The 24,972-nt window shown below is 36.7% G+C and overlaps 1 protein-coding gene across 2 annotated transcripts; it reads left to right on the top strand.

Annotated features, from left to right (window-relative positions):
• The first annotated feature begins 11,114 nt into the window (after positions 1–11,114).
• Commd8 (COMM domain containing 8) lies at positions 11,115–21,532 on the top strand. 2 transcript variants are annotated; one of them, XM_010640192.3, is made up of 5 exons: positions 11,116–11,225; positions 14,182–14,337; positions 17,353–17,505; positions 19,828–19,983; positions 21,447–21,532. In XM_010640192.3, exons 1-5 carry the CDS (start codon positions 11,160–11,162, stop codon positions 21,465–21,467), a joined length of 552 nt encoding a protein of 183 aa, XP_010638494.1. In that variant the 5' UTR covers positions 11,116–11,159; the 3' UTR covers positions 21,468–21,532. The 2 variants fall into 2 exon arrangements, with proteins under 2 accessions (XP_033614805.1, XP_010638494.1); XM_033758914.1 differs by lacking the exon at positions 14,182–14,337 and having other exon boundaries at positions 11,115–11,225.
• Positions 21,533–24,972: the final 3,440 nt, after the last annotated feature.

Genomic DNA, 24,972 nt, shown 5'->3' with positions numbered 1-24,972 from the left:
ATATATATATATATAAATTCAACATTGCTGGCTGTTAGAGAAATGCAAATTAAAACACTGAAAGCTCATCTTACTCCAGATTGAATGGCTATCATCAAGAAATCAATGACAAACAAAATATGTAATGACAACAAATTCTGGCAAGGATGCAGAGAAAAAGGAACCCTCCTGCACTGTTTGTAAAGAATGTAAAGTAGTACACCAATATATATATAAATTCAACATTGCTGGCTGTTAGAGAAATGCAAATTAAAACACTGAAAGCTCATCTTACTCCAGATTGAATGGCTATCATCAAGAAATCAATGACAAACAAAATATGTAATGACAACAAATTCTGGCAAGGATGCAGAGAAAAAGGAACCCTCCTGCACTGTTTGTAAAGAATGTAAAGTAGTACACCAAGTATGGAAATCAGGACAGAGATTTCTCAAAAAACTAAAAAGAGAAATTCCATTTGATCTAGCAATTTTCCTTTGAACCATTTTCCTGAAAGAGCTAAAGTCATCATATTTAGTGATACATGCATACTTATTTTTATACAGCACAATTCATAACAGCTAAATCTTGGAAACAGCCTATCTGCCCCTTAACAGATGAATGGATGAAGAAAATGTGATATTTATACACAGTGTATAAAAATACAGTGGAGTTCTACACTGCCATAAAGAAGGATAAACGAGATATTTGTAGGTAAATGAATGCACCTTGAAACTATAAGATTAAGTGAAATAAATCAGACAAACTTAAATATCACATGGTTTTGCTTGTATGAAAAACCCAGATGATAATTAAAGAACAAAATAAAAGATAGGTAATAGGAAGTAGGAAGACGTTTTTCAAGTGGGAAGGGGATCAGGAAATGGAGGGAGGGAGGAGTGAGGGCCAGGCAAGAGGACAAGAAAGGAATGGATGTCAGTTATGTCCATGCACCATGCAATTATATAATTATATAATTATATAATGCAAACAGGTACTAATAAAAATAAAAACTGAAAAGCAAAAAGAAAGAAAGAGGACACGGGCTTTAAAATGGGAGTTAATGGGTAAAATTGATTAAAGATTAAAATAAATTAGTTAGAAAAATATATATATTACAATGAAAACTATAAGGAAGGAGACACAGGATAGGGAAAAAATGTCAGAACTTCTGAAAAGATAAAGAGAAAAGAAAAAAAAAAGACTAAGAATAAGAAAAGAGCAAATACTCAAGGGATTCTGTGGTAAAATCAAAAGAAGTTTTCCAAATTCCAAGTTTTAACTTGATTTTTAGAACAAGCACAGACCAAACTTCTTCCTTTTCTGTGAAAACAGCTGTGGAATAACATTTTAAGCTACATTTTAGAATATCTTAGTGCATCGATAAGGGACAGCATCCACATGGGAAGGTTTGCACGCAGTTCAGTCACCTCAGCAGCCCAGGGAGTGGGATGTTGCCCTGAGGTTCCTTCTGGAGGAAGATGGTGCAGAAGGAACTTGCCTTTCTCTTTTCCTAATATAAGCCAGGTTACGCACAGGATATCTGCAAAATATTCTACCTCCGTAAATTCCCTTGGTCTTTTTCTAGCTTTTTTCTTTGCTTCTTCCCAAAAGTATAAAGGCCTCATCCTAAACATTGCTGCTAACAGTTTATTGTGGGGGGACTTCTTTGGCAGCCTTCCTGAGCCTGATCTACCAACCACTCTCTGTGCTTCCGGATAACCAATCATTTTACCTTTGATCAATGCTGCCTTAATGTCCTCCAGCTTGAATAAATAGTCTCTTTGACTCTAGGCCCTTGACTTCTATATTTATAGAGCATCTTTAGTAAACTTGTAAAATACAAATATTTTCTGTTTGACATATAAATCCTTCAAACAGTCTCTTGCCAGTTTTATAACTCATACATGTCTTTTTCAAGAATCTCCCAGTTTTTCGTAGGGCAATTTTTGCTTTGATACTTTCAGTTTTCTGCCCAAATCAAGACTTCTAATTCCTAATCATTCTCTAAATGAAATATCAGAAGAAAAGAAATCAGAGTTCAGTAATTTATGCTATTTATGATCATTACTATTATCTTCACAATCCAGAGTATTTATGAGATGTCCAGCACAAAGTAAAGTCTTGATTAATTAACCAAATTAAAACCCCAAACCAAAAGCCATCAAATACAATAATATATTAATTTTATTATAGGCTGTTATACTATATGAAATACTGATATTCATTTTAGAGTATCCTAGAGACTTTCACATATTTTTAAACAGCTATTAATTCACATGGATTTCTGTGCTCTTTTCAAGCAGTTTAACCATGAATAACATAATTTTTCAGGCAATTAGACAGGTATATTGTGAATCATGAAAATAATTTTGGACCACCTTTTATGGCTTTAAGCTCATAGTTCTCAACTTCAACTGTACACTAGAAGAAGCTGCAAAGCATAAAAATGCTGCTTTGTCCCATCCATGGGATCTCTGATTTCACTGGGCTAGATGTGAGTTGATTATGGGATTTTGAAAAGCTCTTTAGTTGATTCTAATTTGCAGTCAGGGATGTAAATTATTGCCTAAGTTTTCATAGTTGTTTAAGTCACTGATTCTGTTTCTGAATTCAGTAAACAGTGGGAGTCCACTCTGTGGCAGGCACGGCACTAAGATGAATGTGGCTTGGCTTCAGCATCTCAAGAAGCTCTTAGAACAACACGGGAGGCAGAACACAAACAACTGCAATGCAATAGAGATGACAAGCTTACTCAAATAGAGTAAGGCAGCAGGTGAAATTCTCTAGGAACTGTGTCTGACTTTATTAGGCTAACTAGGTGTGCATAGAGAATGTTGCCAGAAGATGGAGATGGCAAAGTAAGCACTAGGAAGAAAGCCCAGGGATTAAAAAAACAAAACAAAACAAAACACCATTCTCTTAAGGTCTTTTTGTTATTGATGCTACCACAGTTATGACAACATTATTCCAAGTTGACCGCCTCTCTTGGTTAGTAAGGGATGACATTTGCGTTTTCCAGATCTTAGACAAAGTTTTGTCCAAATCAGTGGATATCAACACTGCTTTACATTGAGATCACCAGGAGTGTCTTGTATCAACAAAACGCTGATGTTCCACCCTCAAAGTGGAGAGTCTAGTAGTACAGGTCTGGAGGGAAAGTTCTGCTCTCGTTCACAGTGAGAGCGCCACACGCGATCACTTACAATCAGATGTAAAGGACATTGTCAGGCAGGCACAGTGTTCTCAAACTGAATTGTGATGGTTACACTGCTGTATAAATGTAGCAAACCTTATTTCACAAACTGTGCTTTAAAGAGCTTATATGGTATGTAAATTATAAAGCTACTTAAAAACAAAGCGTAGCACACTTAATGTGAAAAACGAATCACTCATCACTCAAAAATTCCCTGGTTTGACTAATGTGCATTTTTTGATTAAGAAGTGCTGGTTGAAATTGTAACGGCTCACCGACGTGGAGGTGCTCAGTACATTGATTAGGAGTGTCAACCGAGGAGGGACAGTTCACAGTCACAGATCCTTCAGGGAAAGACTGATTGAGCACTTGACATGCCATCTAAAATAACAACCCCTGAGGATACGGCATATATTACCTCTTATGTCCAAAATTGCATTTCATTCAAGTATTGCTCTTTAACAGAGCAATTTCAGAGACTTTAACACGTTGTATTCTTTTCTGTGACACTGGAATAGCTGAGATGGGCTAACTGTAGTGCCCTTTCAAAGTAAAAAAATTATCTATTCACTTCAAAGATGGGAACTCTCAGGGGGCTTAAACTGTGAGAATGTTTTTACAAACTATAATGAAATGAGGTGTTAACATCTATTAATTACATATAAGTTAAAAGCTCTAAAAGGAAAAAAAAGGCCTTTCGTTAATTAAGTTTATTCAACAGAACAAAATGAGACACTCAGTTGACTTCTATGAATCTGTTTTTGTAGGCAACCAAATCTGCCTAGGTTTGCAGAAAAAACTCAATACCTTTTCAATCTTTATTAATTGCCCATTCATAATTTCTCACAGTGTAATAGACCCAATGCTAATGTAACATTTAAATATATTCTTTATGGTTGTAAGAAAATAATTAAAATCATTTGAACTTTAAACCTCTTTCCTCTCAAGAAATTAGGAATAATTTTGTATAAATTGCAATGCAAATAATGGATCACATATAATATATAACAACACGTGATTAACTTGAAAAAGTCAACTTCAAGTCATAGCATAAACTGAAAAGGAGGTTTGGACTGAGAAGAATAATGTGGAAAGCTACAGACATTTTGGTGGGGTGCTGCTAGGGGTTGGACACAGGGCCTTTGCACTGAAGTACATCCGCAGTTCTTTAATTTTGTTTTGAGACTGAGTCTTGCTAAATTGTTAAAGTGCCCAGGATAGGTTTAAGCTTGTGTTCCTCTTGCCTGAACCTTCTAAAGCTGACATTTTTAAAAATTAAAGAGTAACATCAACTCTGAATGAAGAGTAACTAATTTCCTTGATTTTCTAGCACATGTTTTAGAAATTGTAATTAGTGAAGCTAATGTCAGTTCATAGATAGTAAAAGTATGGAGTCCCAGAAGTTTGGGGCACACAAATTAACTAGTAAACCTCATAATGATAGGGGGCAGGAATTCCCAGAGTAAATGTCTGAAACAGAAAGTACAAGTATTTCCTAAATCTTAGTCACAATTTTGTATAAATTATAAGGGAATGGCATCTAGCAAAGAGGAGAATCAAAGAAATAGATTTTTCTACATTCTCAAGAGGCAAGGATGCTTTGTTCGTTCTTTAAATGGAAATTACCTTGGAATGAAAAAGGACCATTTGGTCACTGAAATTTGAAAAAAAAAATATATATATATTAGGTTTATTCCTTTATCGTTCATTCGTCTTATATTCATAAAGTATCTTTCAGTCCCATAATTTGGTTGGCTGAAGGAACTCATAGATGAAGAAAGAGCACCTAAGGAGAAACAATTCTTATCTTGTGATGTTCTGGTTTAACACTCTGTCTCTAGAAGTTGGGTTGAATATTTTTTTCTTAATGGAATGATGGAATTGTACTTGAGGACCTAAAAAGTTAAGAAACAGACACTTGCAATAATTCTAAATTAGTATAATTCATAAATTTACCTAAAAGCGCTGTTGGCCTTGTTCCTCCAACATATAACAACTAGAATTACAGATTTTAATCTAACCTGATTGTGGCATTAAAATGCAATGGAGTTGATTGGTTTGCTGACCTCTCAGGTTTTCCCAAAATTCAAATCTGAATCGAAATTTGCTTGAGGCAGGTGCAAGATATTGGATCCCAATTTTTCCATTTTGCTGGTAGTACCAGCAAACCATCAGGCATGATAGATGCCAATGAAAATGTGAGAGAGAATTACTGCTGACAGTATTGATATGTCTTTTATTAGAAATCCTCAGTTTTTTAAAAGTCATGATCATGGTAATGAGGCCTGCACATCAGCAGGTTTTGTTTTTTTTTCTTACTAGGCCCATAACTACTTCCAAAATTAATTTATAGGCATGATACTGGGTTCACAGACTTATGATTGTAGGCATTTATGATCCTGGAATGGAAAGAGGAGCAATACACAGCATTTTGAGGTCTGGCACATAAAAACTCCCTATGACTTTGCATTTTCTGTCTCTTTCCCTAAGCAATGACTGTATGGACAGAAGTCTGAGGTCTTACAGAACAGAAGAACCATATAAATGCCTATACAATTATGGAATAGATTGTTATGTAAGCAAGAAATAAATGAATATTTTGTTCTACTACTAAATGTGCTGTATTGTTTTATTAAAGTAATTAACTTGATATGACTAATACACAAATTGGTACAAGGATCCAGGGCTTCTACAGTGTAATCTAAAAGCTGATGTGAGCATAGCAGTTGGTAACAAGCTGGAAAGCTAGGGATGCATGTTACATAATGCCTAAGACCATGTGGAAAATGAGATGCCAATATAGACAAAGCTGAATATCTAGGCAATGAGTGGAAAACAGACTATTATGAGTGTAACTAAGTATTTTTTATTGTATTTAGCAATATGCTAGAGCAATGGGTGAAATTAGGTAGTACATGGCTAGTTTGGAAGCAAAAGGTAAAGTGAACCAGGATAGCCATAATGCATTGGAGTTGCCATAAAAGATTGGACATTTTTAGATAACACTTTGAATGAAAAAAAATATAGAGAAACTAAGAGGACTAAAAGCATCTGCCAACCCTGGAATGAAAGATAGCCATTGTTAAAAATTTGTATATACCTTTTACCCAGAATTTGTACAGTGTACACACTTATGAAACATAAACCATGTGTCTGTCATATGGTATAAAGAGATTTGAAACCTCACTCTGCCAGTACTTACTGTAAGCAAGTTTGCAACCTATTAGATATTCTTCTGCACAATCATTTTCTTGTAGCTTTATTTAATTTTTTTCATAATTTTAAGACATTGTTTTTTTACTATTTAGGATTATAAACAATGCATAAATGAATAGTCTGAGAGATGAATTGCTTTTTTACCACATATTTACAGACCTGGAATTTCTGTGTCAAAGAATATATACATTTTGAAGACATATGCAATCTTAAGTCTCCAGAATACCTTTACTAATACATATTTCCAACTATGGGATGGGGGAATGCACATTTTTCAAATTTTAACTCATATTTTACAAACTTGGTGTTAGAGTCTTTGCCCCTGAGATTAGAAGTATTACCCAGGTGATAAGCCTACAATTTTGTGGATACAGATTAAGCCACAGTAACTATAACGTCTTCGTTAGTTAGGATTGGCTGAATGATACGAACAGGAAGCTCATCATAAAACAAGCTTAAATCAAAATGTGCATCAGATGTTACACATATGTCCATGTAAATAGTTCTGGGATGAAATGGTGTCAGGCACAAGCTCAGCAATGCTGGGCACCTTGACTCCAACCTATTGCCCGTCTCTACTTGGCCCATGACATTCTGGTCCAAAATGATACCATTTGGGGTCCATAAAGCCGAATGGGGGCAGAAAAAAAGAATAAGAAATGCAAACAGTCCACTTGGTTTCTTCCTTAAATAAAAGATTCCTGAGTGCTACATAATACTTCCTCATTGGTCATATTAGCTAGCACTTGGACACTGGCCAGCCCAAATTCAAGGGAAGCTTAGAAATATAGCGAGTTTTCCTTCTGGAAAACTTGTGCCAATCAAGAAAAATCTTACTTCTGTGGAGAAAGGAGTGCATTGGCTTGATAAGAGTTGTCATAACAAAGTTGCAAAAACTAAAGAACCTAAAGACCAAGAATGCATTGTCTCACAGCTTGCTGTGGAGGGGAGATATCAAAAACCAAAGTATCAGCAGTTTGTTTCTTGTGAGGGTTGTGAAAGAATATGTGCTCCAGGCCTCTTTCCTTAACTAATAGATGATACCTATCCCTAAGTTTTTTTCAAATAATCATATATATACATATATGTATATATGCATACATACATATATATACATGTATATATACATGTATACATGATATTCTCTCTTTTTGTAAGAATACCAGTCATATCTAATCACAGCTCACCCACATGGCTTCACTTTAACTTCTATAGGCTTTTAAAGACCCTATTTCAAAATAAGGTCCTATTCTAAGGTGCTGGAGACTAAGTTTTCAACAGTGAATTTGGGGATGGAGGAGACACAGTTAGAATCATAATAGAGAACACAGATATTGGGGACAACTAGAAGTTTCTGCCTGATTCTCAAATTAGCAGCATCCTCAGATCGGGTCCATATGATTGGGGCACTTTGCTCCATCTTTCTGCTGGCCAAGTCAGTTACTTAATGGGAGTTCCCAAGATGGCCAAACTCCCTGTCTTCCCTGCTTTCTTTATTGAGTGCCCTCATAAGACTCACTTGTTGGGTGCTCATGTCTGTTTTGAAACTATGGCATATGGTGTTTATGCCATAAATGTGTCCCACTTTGTCCCCAGGGTCTAGTCACACTCAGCACCACTTGTGCACCAAGTAATATGTACTACTACTGTGCTGCTAAATGGAATAGTAAATCTTCACCATGAGAGAGTTACTTGTTGGGGGCTTTTCTAAACACTGCACATGCATTATTTTATTTGAAGTTCAAAACTTCATCCCTATCTCTAGTAGACATATGAGTTTCCTAAACTCATATGGCTAGTAAATGGCAGGGATATAATTAGAACCCAGGTCTGGATAACCAGAGCCTGTGTGCTTGACCACCACACCACTACTCCAAAAGTCTTTCACTGACATAGAAGCTATAGCTCCTCACTCTGTCTTCATCTGAGGGCCTAAAACCATGGGCTGGCATGGGACACACATGGTTTACAATATTTTGACCATCTGCATTTCACTTTTACACCTCTTTCTCTCCCACAAGCATGCAATTTACCATCAAGTTTCATAGATTTTAGTTCCAAAACACATTTGCTATCTGGACCATTAGTCCCTGTTTCTCACTGCCACTATGTATCATCAAAGCCCCTGGGATTCTATAGTCTAGGGGGGAAACTGGGTCATATCAACTTCAACATCTAGATGAAACTTGGTGTGGAATATACTTCAAATTTATTCCACTGCTATCTCTCCCCTCACCCAATATGTCTTCCAGAGTGTATCTGTATTCTAGAGCATAAGCATTTATGAATGCAAACCAGTGAATGAATGTATCTTCCAATGTATGATGCACAAAACTGCTCTTTCTACCTAGCAACAACAACCAGTGAAAAATCCTCAGAAAAAAGCACCAAATCAATACTACCCTAAGCAGCAAGTCTGAATTCCAGTTTCAGCTCAGCAAACACACACACACTGAAGTTAATTGAGGTTGTATTACCTATTTCGCAACTGTGATCAATGATGGGTGTGGTCTATAGAGACCACAACAGGCCAGGTGGATATGAGAGGCAGATTACATTCTCAAAGCAGAGACTGTCCAACACTCTACCTAGGAGGGTAAATAAGAACACACATGCTTTCTGGAAAACCACATCCCAGGCCACATAACAGGAGAAGAATGCAAGCCACACAAAAGGGAATCTAATAACACTTTCCACGTGCCAATCCAGATTTCATTTTACAAACTTTACATATATGAATTTACAACAACTCTATAAGTAATTCTTATAAGTAATGGCAGATGAGGAACCGGAGATGCAAGAGATGAACTAGCTTATCCATTATTATGTAGATAATAATTTGAAGAACTGAGTACAATTTAAACCATTTCTACAAATGAGTTTTGGCAGAGGGAGAGCAGAATATACCTAAGAAAGATAGTACTAGAAGAGGCAGATATACCTACACACAGATACATATAAATAATCTCTCAGATTAAGCAATAGGGACATGCTCTTACTGATCAAAAGGCTAATGTTAAGCATGTTATGCACTCTTGCTATCTCTTTCAATTTATGAATTTACAAACTATGTTTGTTCAAAGTAAAATTTTGTTACATCCATATTTTAAAGAAAAACAAATTTATCCTTGGTACTTAAGAGTTGTTTGAAAGAGAACTGTTGTGCCACTCCTTATGCCCTGATCGGTGTGTCATTTTACCTTATTATGTATTTTTTTTGTTTTGTTTTGTGTTGTGGCCCTAGGGATGTCATCTTATGCCACCATGTCTTCCTTTCCTCAACAAGGACAGTCAGCTGTACAGATTGAGACCACTATTCTGTACTCAGACCAACGACCTAGCAACTACTACCCACGTGACCTCAGGCAGGGTACATATTACTTTATCAAGCTTGTAATCTTAGCTTTAAAAGGGGGATATTATCTGCTACATGAAGATTAGTTGGAAAAAATAAATGAAGTGTTTTGTGTATAGTAGATTCTTGGTAAATATTTTGTCTTAATTATTACACTGTATGCAATTTAATTTTTTCTCAAAACTCAAAAGACATATCAATGGACTCGGTGAAGTAGTTTTCCAAACACTTATTTAACTATTACTTGGGGACCTCCTATTCACAAAGTGTCTTAAAACAATTACATTTCAGCCAGGACAATGAGATTGGCACATTTCTAGCAGTGTTAAAACCTTGAAAGTGAGGTGTGTGTGTGTGTGTGTGTGTGTGTGTGTGTGTGTATGTATGTGTGTGTGTGTGGAGAGAGAGAGAGAGAGAGAGAGAGAGAGACTGTTATGAAAATTTTTAAAAATTACTTTCATTTCCAACATTTGGAGAAACAGCAGAGAAAAGGAATTTGAGATAAACCTGCAAGGATGCTACAAATAGTACTTCTCTGTATAACCAGTAAAAATAATTATTATTTTCTTCTTTCTTTCCAATTCACCCCTTAGCATAACTTTTTCGAACTTTATAAATTAGATGCAATTCTTGTTTCTATTATCTTTTGTGTGCTTCTTCAAGATAAAGTTGTATTATTATCACTGCATTCTAGCACTTAAGGTAGCAGCTGTAATAATGAAATAACAGAAAGGATGTTTAGGGTTTATACTTAGCCTTAGAGGAAGTGTATGGTTCTAGGTGTCTGATTTTAATTTGAGGATGTACCTCTTACTTAGCTTCAGTTCGTGATCTTTTGGGTAGCCAGAGAAAATACAGAGCACCCAGTTAAATTTGGATTTCATTTAAACAAGGAATAACTTAAGTGTATGGCATGCAATATTTGGGGCATACTTAAAAAATTATTCGCTGTTTATCTGGAATTTGACATTTAAATGGGCTTGCTGTATGTGCTCCAACTGACAACACTGGTGATCCCTCGGATCACGGTTTTTGACTGCAAATGGGGGTGCCAGACCTTCCGAGGAGGATCTGTATAAAGAACTGTGCCCACAGTGGAGACACGTATCAAAAATCTGGGACAATGGCTACCCTCATTAGTCGGTTTTCTAAAGAGTGAGACAAAATTCAATAGAACTCCGAACAAAGTGCAATCTGCCTGGAGAGATTTGGAAATCTGCCTCCAGTTTCACAACTCCACGAGATGTAAGCAACACCCTAGCCAGCTAGGAAGAGATGCTCGCGCAAGCGCACACGGACCCGGTGGCAGCCACCACCCCGCCCGCCGCGCGTCCGAGTATCACGTGGGCGATCCGCTGCGCCGGGGCGGGGCAGAGCGGTGTCACATGACCCTGACCCTGGGAAAGCACAGGGATGGATCCGGAAGAGGGGACACCGTTGTGGAGGCTGCAGAAGCTGCCCCAGGAGCGGGGCTTGCAGGTGAGGGGTGCAGGCTGCTCGACGAGCGGGGTGCTTCCCTGGCTCCCTCGAGGGTTCGTCCAGGAAGGGAGGGAAGAAGCGGGGTTTCGGGTGACCTCTCTAGCTCCCACCGGCATGCGGAGCTCGTAGTGCTTCTTAGGTACCCACGCTGGAGTCTCAGCTCGAGGGGCCTTGCTGGCGGGTGTGCGAACGCGAGCCTACGGGCCCCGGGATGGGGGCGACCCGTACGCCCTCTGGCCCGGGACTCTTGCCCCAGTCAGGCGGGAGAGTCGCCGCGGAGACCTTGAAGGGTTAACACCCTGGAATGGAGCTTGCACTCGCCCAGAAAACGTTTCATTCGTTAAGCACTCACGGTCCTGCAAGCTGGGGACACTGGTGACAACAGTGGAGCTGAGCCGGCCCCCTTGAGGGCGACGAGGGAGCCCAGTAACTGGAGGAGGGACTTCAGTTGGAATGGCCACAAGAGGTGATGTTTGTGAAGGAACCTGGCATGAGAGGACCCCAGGAAAGCAGTCCCATTCATACGTTCAGCCTAGCTGTCGCTGAGGTCAACCTTAAGTGTAGTGTTCTGGTGGGGGAGGTGAGTGGTGAACCAGATCCAGCCTGTGGCATCTTTGGTGAGTCCCAATTTCTGCCTTCTTTCCCTGATCCCACTTACTGTAGGGAGTTAACTTACACCCTGCTGAGACCAAGAAAATGCATTTTAACCCTTCTGTCTGACTTTACCATTGAGGAAACATGTCACAGAGGGTTTGAGTAACTTGCCCAGAGTTGACCACCATAGGCTCAGAAGTTGTGCACCTGAGTTCTCCTGGCCTCCACTCTCCTGCTTTCTTTCTATCCACATTAGATAAGACCCCTCACCTTTACTTCCACAGACATTGATGACTCCTAAATCTCTGGGTCCAGCCAACTCTGCCCAGAGTGTCAGGCTCTGCCAGGGGTTCCTGGAACTCATTGTGTCCTGGGATTGAGTGCTTCTATCCCTATATAGCGTCTCCTTCCACAGCCTCTTTTTCATTTGGTGATACCACCACGTTCACATACTCACAGGACCTGAGATTCTGGATTTTATCCTGGCCCTTCTTTATTACGTATCTTTTACACCTTGAGTGTTCTCAATAATTGTGCCATAATCTCTACCCTGTAAATTGAAGACAGGGCCTTTAGTCTCCTTCTCTTCCTTCCTCTCTTTATGTCTTTAAATCTGTTGGCAAATTTATGAAAAGATAGTGGTACATGTGAGTAGGTTGCTTCCTATTGGACCTTGAGTGCAGATTAAACTGTAGGTTCTTTAGAATTGTGTACAAGGGCCCTTATGGCCTTTGCCCACTTCTCTAGCCTTGTTGACACTCAGTCTCCCCTACCTTCCAAATTCCAGCTATCCCGAAAGCAGTGTAATTATTATCCTCTCAACCTGTTTGTGACTGGAAGTGCCCTTCCTCTCTCCTGTTTGCCTACACAACTACTTACTGCTCTTAATACAGCTTTTTTCTTGCTTCCTCTCTCTGCTCCTTTTGCGACTGCTATAAACCTCTCTTATAACAACATTCTAAATTGCATTTATTTATTAACGTTGCCTTTTTCTGACAGAATAAAGATCCATTATGGTAGTACCTTAACGTTGCCTTGACTGTAAAATAGGAATGATCATAATATTTACTTCCGGTTAGTAGCAATAGTGCATGGTACCTAGTTAGGAGTCAATAAATGGTAGTAGCTTTACAGTTATTTTTTCTTTGTATTTCTATCACATTATTTAAGGACTGGGTCCCTACCCAGTCCTTGTCTAGTATGTATGAGGCGCTGTGTTCAATTTCCAGTACCACAAAAGAACAAAACAAAAAGCCCACAATTACTTTATTTAATAAATGCAATAAAGTATCATTACATATTCATGGATTAAAAACAATCCAAAAAAGTAACACTTTTATTTTTCAGTTTGAATTCTCAGTTTTACTTTATCATGGAAGCAGTCAGGGATAAGATGGAATAGCTCTAGAGAAGATGGAGTTTTAAATTGATTGTGTTAGTTGATTTATTGTACATAAAAATTCTCTTTCATTACACATCAGGCATTGTGTGGAATTAGAAGTCACCAGCTGCTTATCTCTGTTCTAAAGTATGTGGTGTTGTTATAGGGTGTTATTGCTTAAAACGGAGTGGAATATGATACTGGGAGAAAGACTTGAAAGACTCGCCACTTTTGTACTTATCTGTCTTAGTTACTTTTCTCATGGCTGAGACAAAATACCTGACACCCAAAGTTAGTTAAGGAGGAAAAGGTTATTTGGCTCACAGTTTGTAGAGGTTTCAGTTTGTAGTCATCTGGCTCCAAGAGAGCATGGCATGGCATGGGGGCATCACAGAGGAGAAGCAGTCCTTGGCAAGGCAGCACAGGCAAAAGGCAGCCAATAGTGAATTAACAAGCAGCAAGCGACCACAGCAACTCTCTTTCTGTCCCTTATACTCTATCCAGGGTATATCCAGGGTACCCTCCTGTAGCACACCCCCCCCCCAGTGGAGGCCTTCCTATTATCCACTCCCAGAACTAGGGCAAGCTAATCAGTGGACTGATTTACTAATCACACACCCTTGATCCCAGCATCACATACTTAATCCCAGTATCACACACTCTAGGTTCAGCAACCTCTGAAAAGCCCCACCTATGACCGACTCCTTGAGGCTTTGTGGGGACATCTAGACACCAACTTCTTTTCAGGAATGTTAGAAAAATAGAAGTATATCCTTAAAATTATTTTTGCTTCTTAATGTAGGTATAATAATTTAAAGGCTGGCATTTTCATGGAATGTTAATTTTTAAATAAGTTTTAAAACTAGTAACATTTCTGTCTCAGCTGCTCTTGTGGATAACAGGAACTTCTCAGCAACATTTGTTCACTGCAAGTGAGGTAAATTTTATTTATAAGTACATTTATTTCCTTTTCCTCTCCAGCTTCTTCACAAAATAATCGATGGCATTTGTGGTCGAGCTTATCCTCTGTACCAGGATTATCACAATATTTGGAATTCAACAGAATGGATGCATATTCTAGAAGATGTTACCAAGTTTTTTAAAAGTGTAGTTGGTAAAAACTTATCTGATGAAGAGGTAACTTCACTCCACATTTCTATACCCAATAATAAATAATGTGCAGATTTTTAAAGGTGATCTTTAGAGCTCTGTATAATACAAGGGTCATCATCAGTAAGTGTTGTATATATTATATAACAATATAACCGCATCATTTTAAGTAAATAACAAACCTGTGAAATTTGTGGGGTTTTTCCCTGTTTGTTTTTGGCTTTTACTTTTTTGTGAAACAGTTAAAACATACAGGAAAAAAAGAAGTTATATAATCAATACCCATACTCCCCTTACAATGATAAAACAGTTAACCTTTTACCAACTTCAGGTGTTTCAGGTTTATGTGTTTGTTTAGAAATGACTTCAATACCCATATCCATATTTGTGCATATCTCCTTGTACACATCTGGGCCAGCTTTTCTAGGGTAAACATCTGGGTGAAACTGCAGGATAATGTGAAATCCACTTTAATTGCATTGTTTTTGTGTCTTTGCCAAAGTTCACAGGAGTATTTATATAGTTTGCTCACTTTATTTTTTTGAAGGCAGTTCTGTATATCTTATCATGTTGATTTGGGTGATGCTCTAGATATAAATTCTTTGTTGGACATAATGTATTTTAAAATAAGGCTGGCCTTTTTACTCTCTTAATGATGTGCTGTTGTGAATGAAAGTTCTGAGTTTTAATGAAGTCCAGTTTCTCAATATTTCTTTTACTGGTTAGTGCTGTTAATATCCTACTTAAGAAATATTTGTACCAAAGACTTGAAGATACCCTTGTATGTTTTCTCAGGGAAGCTTGTTTTAGTTCTCCATTTATGTTATTGGTCCATTTTGAGTTAATATCTATGGGTGACGTAGAGGCCAAGCTCATATTTGTCCACGTGTGTTCATTTGACCCAGCAGCATTTATTGAAATGATCATCCTTGCCCCACAAGGTTATTGTGCGTCCTTTGATATAAATTCGATTGTCGTGTGTGGGGGTGTTTATCTTGGATCTTTATTGTAGCCCATTAGTCTGTGTCTACATTTATTTGCCTGTTATCTGCACTGTTTTGATTACTGTAGAGCTAGTGCTTCACTAAATTAAGTCTTAGCATCTGGTAATAAAAGACCTTCAACTTCAAGTTTATTCAAGATTGCCTTAGCTATTCTCAGTCCTTTATATCTTTATACACATTTTAGAATTTGCTTATCAGTTTTAGCGGGAAAAAAAAGAAGGAAAAAAACCCATTGGTATTTTTATTCAGATTGCACTTGAGAAATGACATCTTAACAATTTTTAGCCTCCCAGTCTATGGAAGTGGGTAGATAGGTAGCGCTCCTATTATTTAGATTAGCTTTGCTTTCTCTGTTGTTTTGTAGTTTAAATTGAAGTTACAGTATTTGAGTAGATTTATATGTAAGGTGTCATGGTTTTGATGGTCTTTAATTTTGTTTCCAATTGTTCATTGCTAATATGTAGAAATGTATTTGATTTTTGTATATTTACCATGTGTTCAACAACATCTCGGTTTTTTTATTGGATCTAATGACTTGTAGCTTTTTTAGTGAAAGGATTTGAATGCACTTTTTTTCATTTTAATCCCCCCCGCTTTTTGGTGTTTTGAGACAGGGTCTTACTATATAGTTGTGACTGACCTGGAACTCACTGTGTAGCCCAGGGTGGTCTGGAACTCACAGTGATCCTCCTGCCTCAGCCTCTAGAGTGCTGGGATTATAGGCATGAGCCACCATACCCAATTTAATACCTTTTTTTTCTTTTTCCTACTTTATTCCACTGGCTGACACCCTTTTGGGCAATGTTGGGAAAACAAAACAAAACAAAACATGATAGTGGATTTAAATTCACTCTGGACCTTAGGGGAAAAAGTTTCATTATTTTACTGTTTAGTGTGTTAGCTTATGATTTCAAAAATATCAGGTTAAAGGAGTGTCTTACATTTCCAACTTTGCTGATAATTTTTATGAAGAATGAGTATTGAATTTGATCAGAAAGTTTCCCAGAATTTCTTTCTCCTTTATTTTGATAATGTGATTATTTTTTAATGTTTAACTAGCTTGCATTGGCAGACTAAATCCCACTTGGTCATGATGTTTTATCTCTTGATTTGATATACCAATATTTTATTTAGGACTTTTGCACCTGACTGATACTGATTTTTCTTTCCTGTAATGACTTTGCCAAGATACTATATTTTATTCTGGGCTCATAGAACAAATTTGGGAAGTTTTTTTTTTGTTGCTGTTGTTGTTCTCTGAAGGGTTTATATGACATTGATTTTATTTCTTTAGTATTGAGTTGCTGTTTTTATTAGCTTTTATCATAAGTTTTTATCTATTTGCACAGTAGTCAAAAATACAAACACTGTTATTTTTCAGTCTGTTGTGGTATACTGCGTGGTTGAGCTTATTTTACATTTTGGTGAATCTTCCATGTACATATTTAAAAATCCTATTTACTCTACAGTTGGGTATAGATAGTATTCTTTATGTTAGGTTAAATAGTGTTTTTCATTTTTTCTGCATTTGCTATTTTTGACTTTTTCTGACAGCTTCTCAGTTGTGTTAACATCCCTAATTATGGGTGTATTTGTCTTTAGAACTGCCAGATTTGGCTGCTTTATATATTTCGAAGCTGTGCTAATGGGTACATCCAAATTTGTGATTGTTAATCTTTTCTTTTGAATGGCTCTGTTGCCCTCTTTTCCTCTTTCTTGTAATATTCCTTGTCTTGAGGAAGAACTGTGTTGTTTGATCTATTAACAAACCTTCAAAACCTTTAAATCAGTTTCTGTGCTGTCCATTTGTATTCACTTCTAGGCTGCATTATCAGTCAGCTGCTTTACTTTACTTTCTCTTTTGCAGGAATTTGCTAAAAATTGTGTGCTGGTTACTCATTCTCATTTTATTCTTTCATAGTTATGGAAATATTTTGATTATAATTTAAAGATGCATGTGAAAAGAAAATGAAACTATACATCCTAAGCAGAATGGCCCTTTCATTTAGTTTGTCATGATTTATTTTTGTTTTCATAGACTCTTCAACAGTTGAATCAGTTGAGTTCATCTCATCAAGAATCTGTCATGAAATGCTTGAAAAGTAGAAAAGATGAAATCAAGCAGGTTCTGTTAGGAGAAATAGTTGACATTTCCTCTGCACAGCTACAGGATTTTGACTGGCAGCTAAAGGTGAGAGTCTGTTTATTTTGAGTATATATTTTTTATTATCTAATTTTTTGGATCTAGAGACATGCTTTTTATGACATAAATATCAGAAATTTCTCTTTGTTTGAAAATGTGTTGTTCCAAAGAAATAGCAAAGATTATTTTAATTACATCTTTTACATTAACTTGGGTTTGAAGAACACTTAAGTACCCAAACCATGTGTAACATTGCATTGATAAATTTAACTAGTTTTATAAATTACTAAGACCTAAGAATGAATCATAAATGTTGGAGCATGATACATTCAATTTATATTTTTGGCTGGAGCATTTTAGACTTTATTACTTTTTCAGGATTGGTAAATGTGATTCTGCCTTTGGGAGGAGAATCTATAATGTGATATTAAAGGAACAGTTTAAAAACATTTAGAAGAGAGTCATGATGAGTACAGTTGATAAAGAACAATATCAGATCAGCTTTCCATTCCTTAATAGGTTTAGACTAGTAGATGAGAAGAATCTGATCAGCTGTTTTTTTGTTTTGTTTTTTTTAATTTTAAAATAACCTGGCTAAAGTGCCTCCTGTTGTCTTTGTGGATTAAGTGGAGAAAAAGTTGGGAAAATAACACAGTTGGATGAGTTTGTAACTCGATAAGTGACCATCTAGTTACAGATAAATGAATTTGTTTTAGCTAAGAAAATGGTCTCTGTGGTTCTGGTCTTGGCTTGGTATTCTTGAACATTTTAGTGACTATTACGACTATCAAGTTTGAGAGTATGCAACACCAAAGGTGTAAATAATCAAATATATGATGTAATCAAAGTTTAAAATTATTTTATAATTTATTACACAGACAGGCTAAATGAAGATAAGTAATCAAGTGATAACCTAAGTTGAGAATTTTCATTTAAGCATTTTCTGCTTTCATAAATATAAAAGCTAGAGTAGAGGTGCTAATATAGTGTGTATAAGAAATGTTTAGTTGTTTTGGTTTACCAAGATATAGCTTACTTGATGTTGATTTTAGCTCTAAAAATTCTGTTCAACTATTCAGTCTTTTTAATTTAACAATCTTTTTAGTTCTGGCTGCCAAATTTAAGGAGATATTTAAACAAATTGTAATCCAGAAGAGTGCGGTGAGGAATTTAAAGTCCCATTCAATGAAATTGCTTTGAAACATGTGAGACCATGTACATGGAAAAGCTGAAACCTAGTGGAATATGATAATCATTGTTGAAAGATGACTAAAGTCACACATGGGTGTGTGCTCGGGGACACCAGAGGCTGGGACAAAGATGAAGGCATTTCATTGGCCATAACATGTGTTTGAATTCAGCCCAGGGAAGCAGTCAGCAACTGTAATTGTCTCACAATGATTTTAATCCCTTGAGGTAACTCATTCCTCTTCATTGGTGCTGAGCATAGGCTGAGAAACTACTTATTGTAAAAATTGAGAAATATCCATAAAATAGACAACTAGAAAGTTATTCTTTAAAATCTCAGACATTATGAGTTCTGCTTTTGGATGAGAGAGTAGAAACAAATGAGGATTTGACTAGAGGGGAGGCCCTTTGAGGATTGTTAGGGAAGCTGTCCCTTAAACATTGCACAAGATTTTTTCAGTGTTGTACTTGAAACAAAGATTGTAGAGTTTTTGGGCTCATATTCCAGGAAAATCAAGTTTTCTTTTACCATCTCCAATGATATGGTGCCTCTTTCAGCAAGTGTTAGTACTAAATACCTTATTTGAGTCTTCCAGTTCCTCTAAGATACGCACTGCCTAGAGGCGGAAATTTAGGAAATTAGGTAGATATATTGAGGGTTTTTGTTTTGAGGTTCTAATTGAAGATGATTTATTGATAACTTATTAATAGCTGATGAATTAAACATCTTAATTGCAGAGAGTTTAATGTTTTTAGTGTCCATTTATCTTGATATATAAACTATTCTCCTTGATAGTTTTAATTTTCTTTAAGAATTATATTTTTGGACCCAATCTGTACTTCCCAAAGTTTTTATAACTAGAGAATGGTTACATTCCTGTGTGAAAGAATATCATCTTTTTTTTCTGGACAAATACAAATATGGATATTTGCTTCTGCCACAATATTGCTGGCTGGTTGACCCTTTTTCTTATTTACTTCTTTTTATTAATCAGTTTCTCCTGTTTTTCTTTCCTTCAGATATGTGTGTTTTGACGTGAATTTATTCCTCCACCTTTCTCGGTATTTGATAGCACATAGAAGTACTTTATTTCCACTTAAATGCAATTAGTAAACTCTGATGCAGTTTTAATATAGTCCCTTTTACTATTTATTAATTACCATTTTCCTAATTTTAAACAGCTTGCACTTTCTAGTGACAAGATTACTACTTTACAAATGCCACTTTTAAGCCTTCATCTAGATGTAAAAGAAAATGGTGAAGTAAAACCATATTCTGTTGAAATGACTAAGGAAGAGCTGCAGAATCTCATAAACTCCTTGGAAGCAGCTAATAAGGTATTGCTTTTAATTTTATCATATTGTTTAGGTATTTCTTTTCATTGCTACCCTTTGAGCAATAAAAGACAAACTTAACAGTCAACTTTTAATGTTTCCTTTTTTCCCTAATATTTTATCAGCACAGAAAATACTTTGTTGAGATGGTCTGATCTCTAGTGTAAGATATTAAATGAATCACAACTTGCTCAATTACTATCGGGAATAACTTATGAAGTAGTTATTTTTGAAAGAATAATAGTGCTATTCTAAATGCTGGATTTGTTTTGCTTCTGTGCTCACTAATAATAAAAACAAAATTTTGCCTTGGCACCATTATATTAATAGATGGTAAAGATTTTTTTGTGATAAAACTAGTTACTGATCTAAAAAACAGAGTGTCTTATTTAGGTAAACAAATGTCAGAAAATTGCTTTTGTAATCCTCTAAGTTTGGGAGATAAAAACTGCTTGTAGTTATGACAAAAACAAGTTTAGACAAGTAGAATTAATGACTGTCTAAAAACTTCATTTTTACCGAGCAAGGCTAAGTAATCCTAGTGACTCCTGGTGTTTAATAAGTGGGAAAAATAATGTTTAAGCAGTAGAAACTGTTGATAGGAAGAAGGATGTGTATGTACATTCCCTCATTTTTGCTCAGCATTTTCTCAAGTGACCTGGTCTCAGTGATTAGTTCTGAGTTACTCTTATCCACCTCCATTGCCACTATCAGTCTTTTTGATCCTACCTTTTTAATTCCTTGACAATACTAGCTTCTTACTTTAATTTCTTGATGATTGGTGTTAACGATTTGTGTCTAGATGTCCTGCCGAAGCCTCATGCACTTATAGGTGGGGCTTCATCAGAGGTGGTTGGGTCTAGAGTGTGTGATTACTAAGTTAGTCCACTGATTGGTTTGGCATAGTTCTGCTGGGACCATGAATGTAATGCTGGGATTGGCGCATGGTGCAATGCTAGGATTAAGGGGTATGAGTGCTACCTGCCCTCGGGGCCAGTAGCCTGAATAAGATATTAGAGACAGAAGACAGTTCCTGCCTCTCTCGGTATTTGCTTATTGCTGTGCCATCCTGCCTCGAAGCCAGCCAACTATGAAGTGAGACTTCTGCGAACTGTAAGCCAAAAAAACCTTTACCCCTTTAACTTTGGGTGTTGGCTATTGTGGCTCAGCAATGAGAAAATTAACTAAGACAGTTGGTCTGCATGCTCACCAACCAGACTGGTAACTCAGGCCTGGCTTGCTTTAGTATTGGGGTAAATATGTGAGTTGGGTGTAAGATAGTGTAAATACTGAACGATGTAAGCTACAGAGGTTGGCCACAAGTGCCATCTGTCACTGTGTGCATTGTACTTGCTTGTTAGTGGTTCTCCGTACCCCTTTTCCGAGACTTCAAAGCTTTTCATTTAGTGTGCATCAGCATCATTCTGGTATAACCTGATAGCACTCCTTGTCATTTCTGTTTGAAGGTGGTCCTGCAGTTGAAGTAACTGGAGATGATGAATACCAACACTATCAGATTTCACTGCTACGATTGATTGATGCGCAGAGTGAATGCTGTGTTCAGAAACCCTACAGGTTACTGTCTGCTGTACCCCGCTGAGAAAGAAGCAGTGTTGAGATTAGAAAGATAAAAATGTATTAGTGTCTCTGAAGAACAGGAAATTACATGGTCGAAAGGAAATGCATAGAATGAAAGTGAAAAAGCTGCAGTAACAGTTTATATTTTCATAATGATTGTTTTGTCTCATTTACTAAATATTTGAGAAATCTTTGTAAATAGTTTTATTGAAAGCTAAAGCTAATTTCTAAACATACAAAGCACAAATGTATTGAATATTGCTTAAAGATATATGTGAATAGCAAGGACATGTATTATGGCTATATAGTAAATTTGTGATATTTAAATAAGTTTTTAAAAGAATGTATAAGCTACATATATATAACTCAGGAGATTCCTTATCTTTTTCATTTCAAAGAAAGTATAAAATGTAAAATTTCTTAGAGAAAAGCTCTGTATCAGATATGAACTAGAAAAATACTTCTAAATATCTGAATAATTCTGAGTTTACAAATTGTAGAAACTAAAATCTAGAACACAGAAAAAGAACATTATTACTTTTGCATTTCCATGCCTGATTGGGAGACTATACTCTGATAAAAGGAATAGATGTCTTTTTATAGTATGTACCTTGTTATAAATACAGGTAATACTCTGCAGGTCCATTTTGGTTGTAAATTCTTAATATTTAACACTTGAATGTTAAATTCATTGGAAAATAAACCACTTCTAACCTCAGCTAATTTTAAAAATAATCATTCTGAGCAAATAAAAGTGCTATGCCTTTTTTCATGTATTGCTTTTTTAAAATGACTTTCCACATAACTCAGTAGTTAGTAATGCATAAATAATTGGTACCTGCTCTCTGCAAGCTTTGTGTCTCCTTAAAGCATCATATGATTCTTAGAGCTGTCTATGGGAGTTACTACCATTCTCACCATACAAGTGAGGATAGGCTTAGAGAACTTTAATAGATATCTGAGTGTATTCTAAACAGTACTACTCAAAATGAGTCTCTACACTAGTGCCAGTATATGAAATGTTTGTTGTAGGTTGATGATTAGAAAAGCCTAGGCCAAAATGTTCATCAATGCAGTATATTACTTTATTGAGAAAATTTATGAAAACTGTCAGCTGAAGTAAACAGTGTGCTCATTGTGGTTGATTTATCTTCCTGTGCGAGTTCCTTATGTCATTATGGGCTAAAACCAGTTTGCAGACTAGTACTTTTGAGTAGCATTGATCTGGAGATTTCTTCTGAATTGCAGTCTTTCATGAATTCCTTTTATAAGGAAAAGAAATCTTGCTCTTAATAGCCCCCTTCTCACTACATGTATTCTGTTAGCGTGTTCAATGACTTGATTGAAATCTGATCCACAAACCATGTACTTACTGCATTTATTGAAAGTGTACAATTTGATAAGTTTTGACATACATGCAAGTATTACCACAATCAAGATAGTAAACACTGGTAACTCCTGAGATCTTTCTCTGGCTCGGTTGCATCCTTCCCCCAGGAAGCATTGATCTGCTTCCTATCACTACAGTCTGGTTGCATTTTTTTCAAGAGTTTAAATGGGATCATACAGTAAATGTATTTTTTTTTTCCTTTAGTGCTGGGAATTAAGCCCAAGGCCTGTAGATGCTAAACACATGGTCCACCACTGAGCATAATTTGTATTCTTTTTGAAAAAACATCTTATTTCAGCATCAGTTTGAGGTTTTGTCCATATTGCTGAGATCAGTAGTTCATTCTTCTTTAATTATTTTGCTGAGAACTATCCTGTTGTATCATTCTGCCACAGTTTGTGAGTTTACCTGCTGATATGTTGGTTGTTTCACAGTTTGGGCTTTTACAAAGAGAATGCTGTGAACATTGCTGTATACATCTTTGTAATGACATAGGCTTTCCTTTGAATAGAGTGACACGGTTGCATTGCGTAGTGGGTAAATGTTTATCTTTTCTGGAGTGATTTTTACGATTTCATTCCTGTTATATTAATGATGAGAGTTCTCCACCTCTCTATCATCTGGTGTGGTCAGTCTTTATGATTTCAGGTATTCTAGTCTGTGTGCAGTGGTACCTCCGTGTGATTTTAATGATCATTTCCTTAATAAGTATTTTTTAATGTGCTTATTTGTCGTCTGTACATTTCAGTAAAATTTGTATCTGCTGCCTGTTTTTAAGTTGGGTTCTTTGTTGCCATAGTGTTGAGTTTTGAGATTTCTTTTTTTTTCTGATTACTAGACTATTTTCACATACTTGTGTTGCAGTTACTTTCTTCCATTCCATTTTTTTTTCTTTTTCTCCCTGTGAATGGACCTTATTCTTTTCCAAACAGCTTTAGATCTACAGAAAGCTAGAGAAGATGGTATAGAGTATGGTTCTGCAAACCCAACGTCACATACGTGGTCTCCTAGGAGCTGAGCCACGCACAGGAAGTGAGCAAAGCTTAGTATTTACAGGTGCTCCCAATGCTCGCGTTACCGCCTGAGCTCTGCCCCCTCAGGTCAGCAGCATTGTTAGATTCCTGCAGCACAGAATCTACTGTGAACTGTGTACATGATGAGAGAGCAAGGTTGTGTGCTGCTGCTTTGCTCTTTCTAATCATTGGGGTCACCCCCGCTCCCCACCACTGTCTGGAGAAATTGTTTTCCATTATAAACAGGTCATGGAAAAGGTTGGGGATGATTGGTATAGAGAATTCCTATATTCCTCATGCTGAGTTTTTCCTATTGTAGGCACTTGCATTGGTATAGTTTTGGTGTAATTAATGAACTAATACTAATATTATTAATTGAATTCCACAGCTTACTCAAAATCCCTGTGTTTTTACCTGTCTTTCTGTTCCAGGACTTCATCCTAGATACTGAATTACATTTAATTACAATGTTTCCTTAGGCTCCCCTGTTGTCCCAGTTCCCTAGAGTTTGTTCTTGATGGCCTTTGATAGTTTTGAGGAGTGCAGGTAAGATATTGTATAATTATCGGGATTCACCTGATTTTGTCTTTCACAGTTGGACTGGGACTGTGGGTATGAGGGAAGAAGGCTGCAGAAATGAGGTGACTTGCCATCCCATGCCAAGGGGCACATTACTGATGTGGCTGATGCCCTGATGGCCTTGGCCACCTGGCCAAGGCGGTTTTCATCAGATTTCTTCCTTGTGAAGGTTCTATTTTGTCTTTTCTGCACTGTACTTATTGGAAGGAAATTACTCTTTTCAGCCCATACATACTTAAAGGACAGTTGTGCTTCTCTGTGAGGTTGGAGTGAGTGTCTGCAGAAATTATTTGGAATTCTTCTGCACAGATTTGTCTTTATTATTTAATCATAGATATTTATGTTTTATATTATAATCTCTGCTTTGTTACTGAAATTATTTCAGCTTTGGCCATTTGGAGCTATTTTGCTTGACTCATGTATCCCTTTGAC

This window comes from Fukomys damarensis, unplaced genomic scaffold (genome assembly GCF_012274545.1).
Source record: "Fukomys damarensis isolate Sample0158 unplaced genomic scaffold, DMR_v1.0_HiC HiC_scaffold_35, whole genome shotgun sequence".
Lineage (NCBI taxonomy): Eukaryota > Metazoa > Chordata > Mammalia > Rodentia > Bathyergidae > Fukomys > Fukomys damarensis.
The sequence above is the reverse complement of the archived record's forward strand: the minus strand, read 5'-3'. Positions and strand labels throughout refer to the sequence as shown.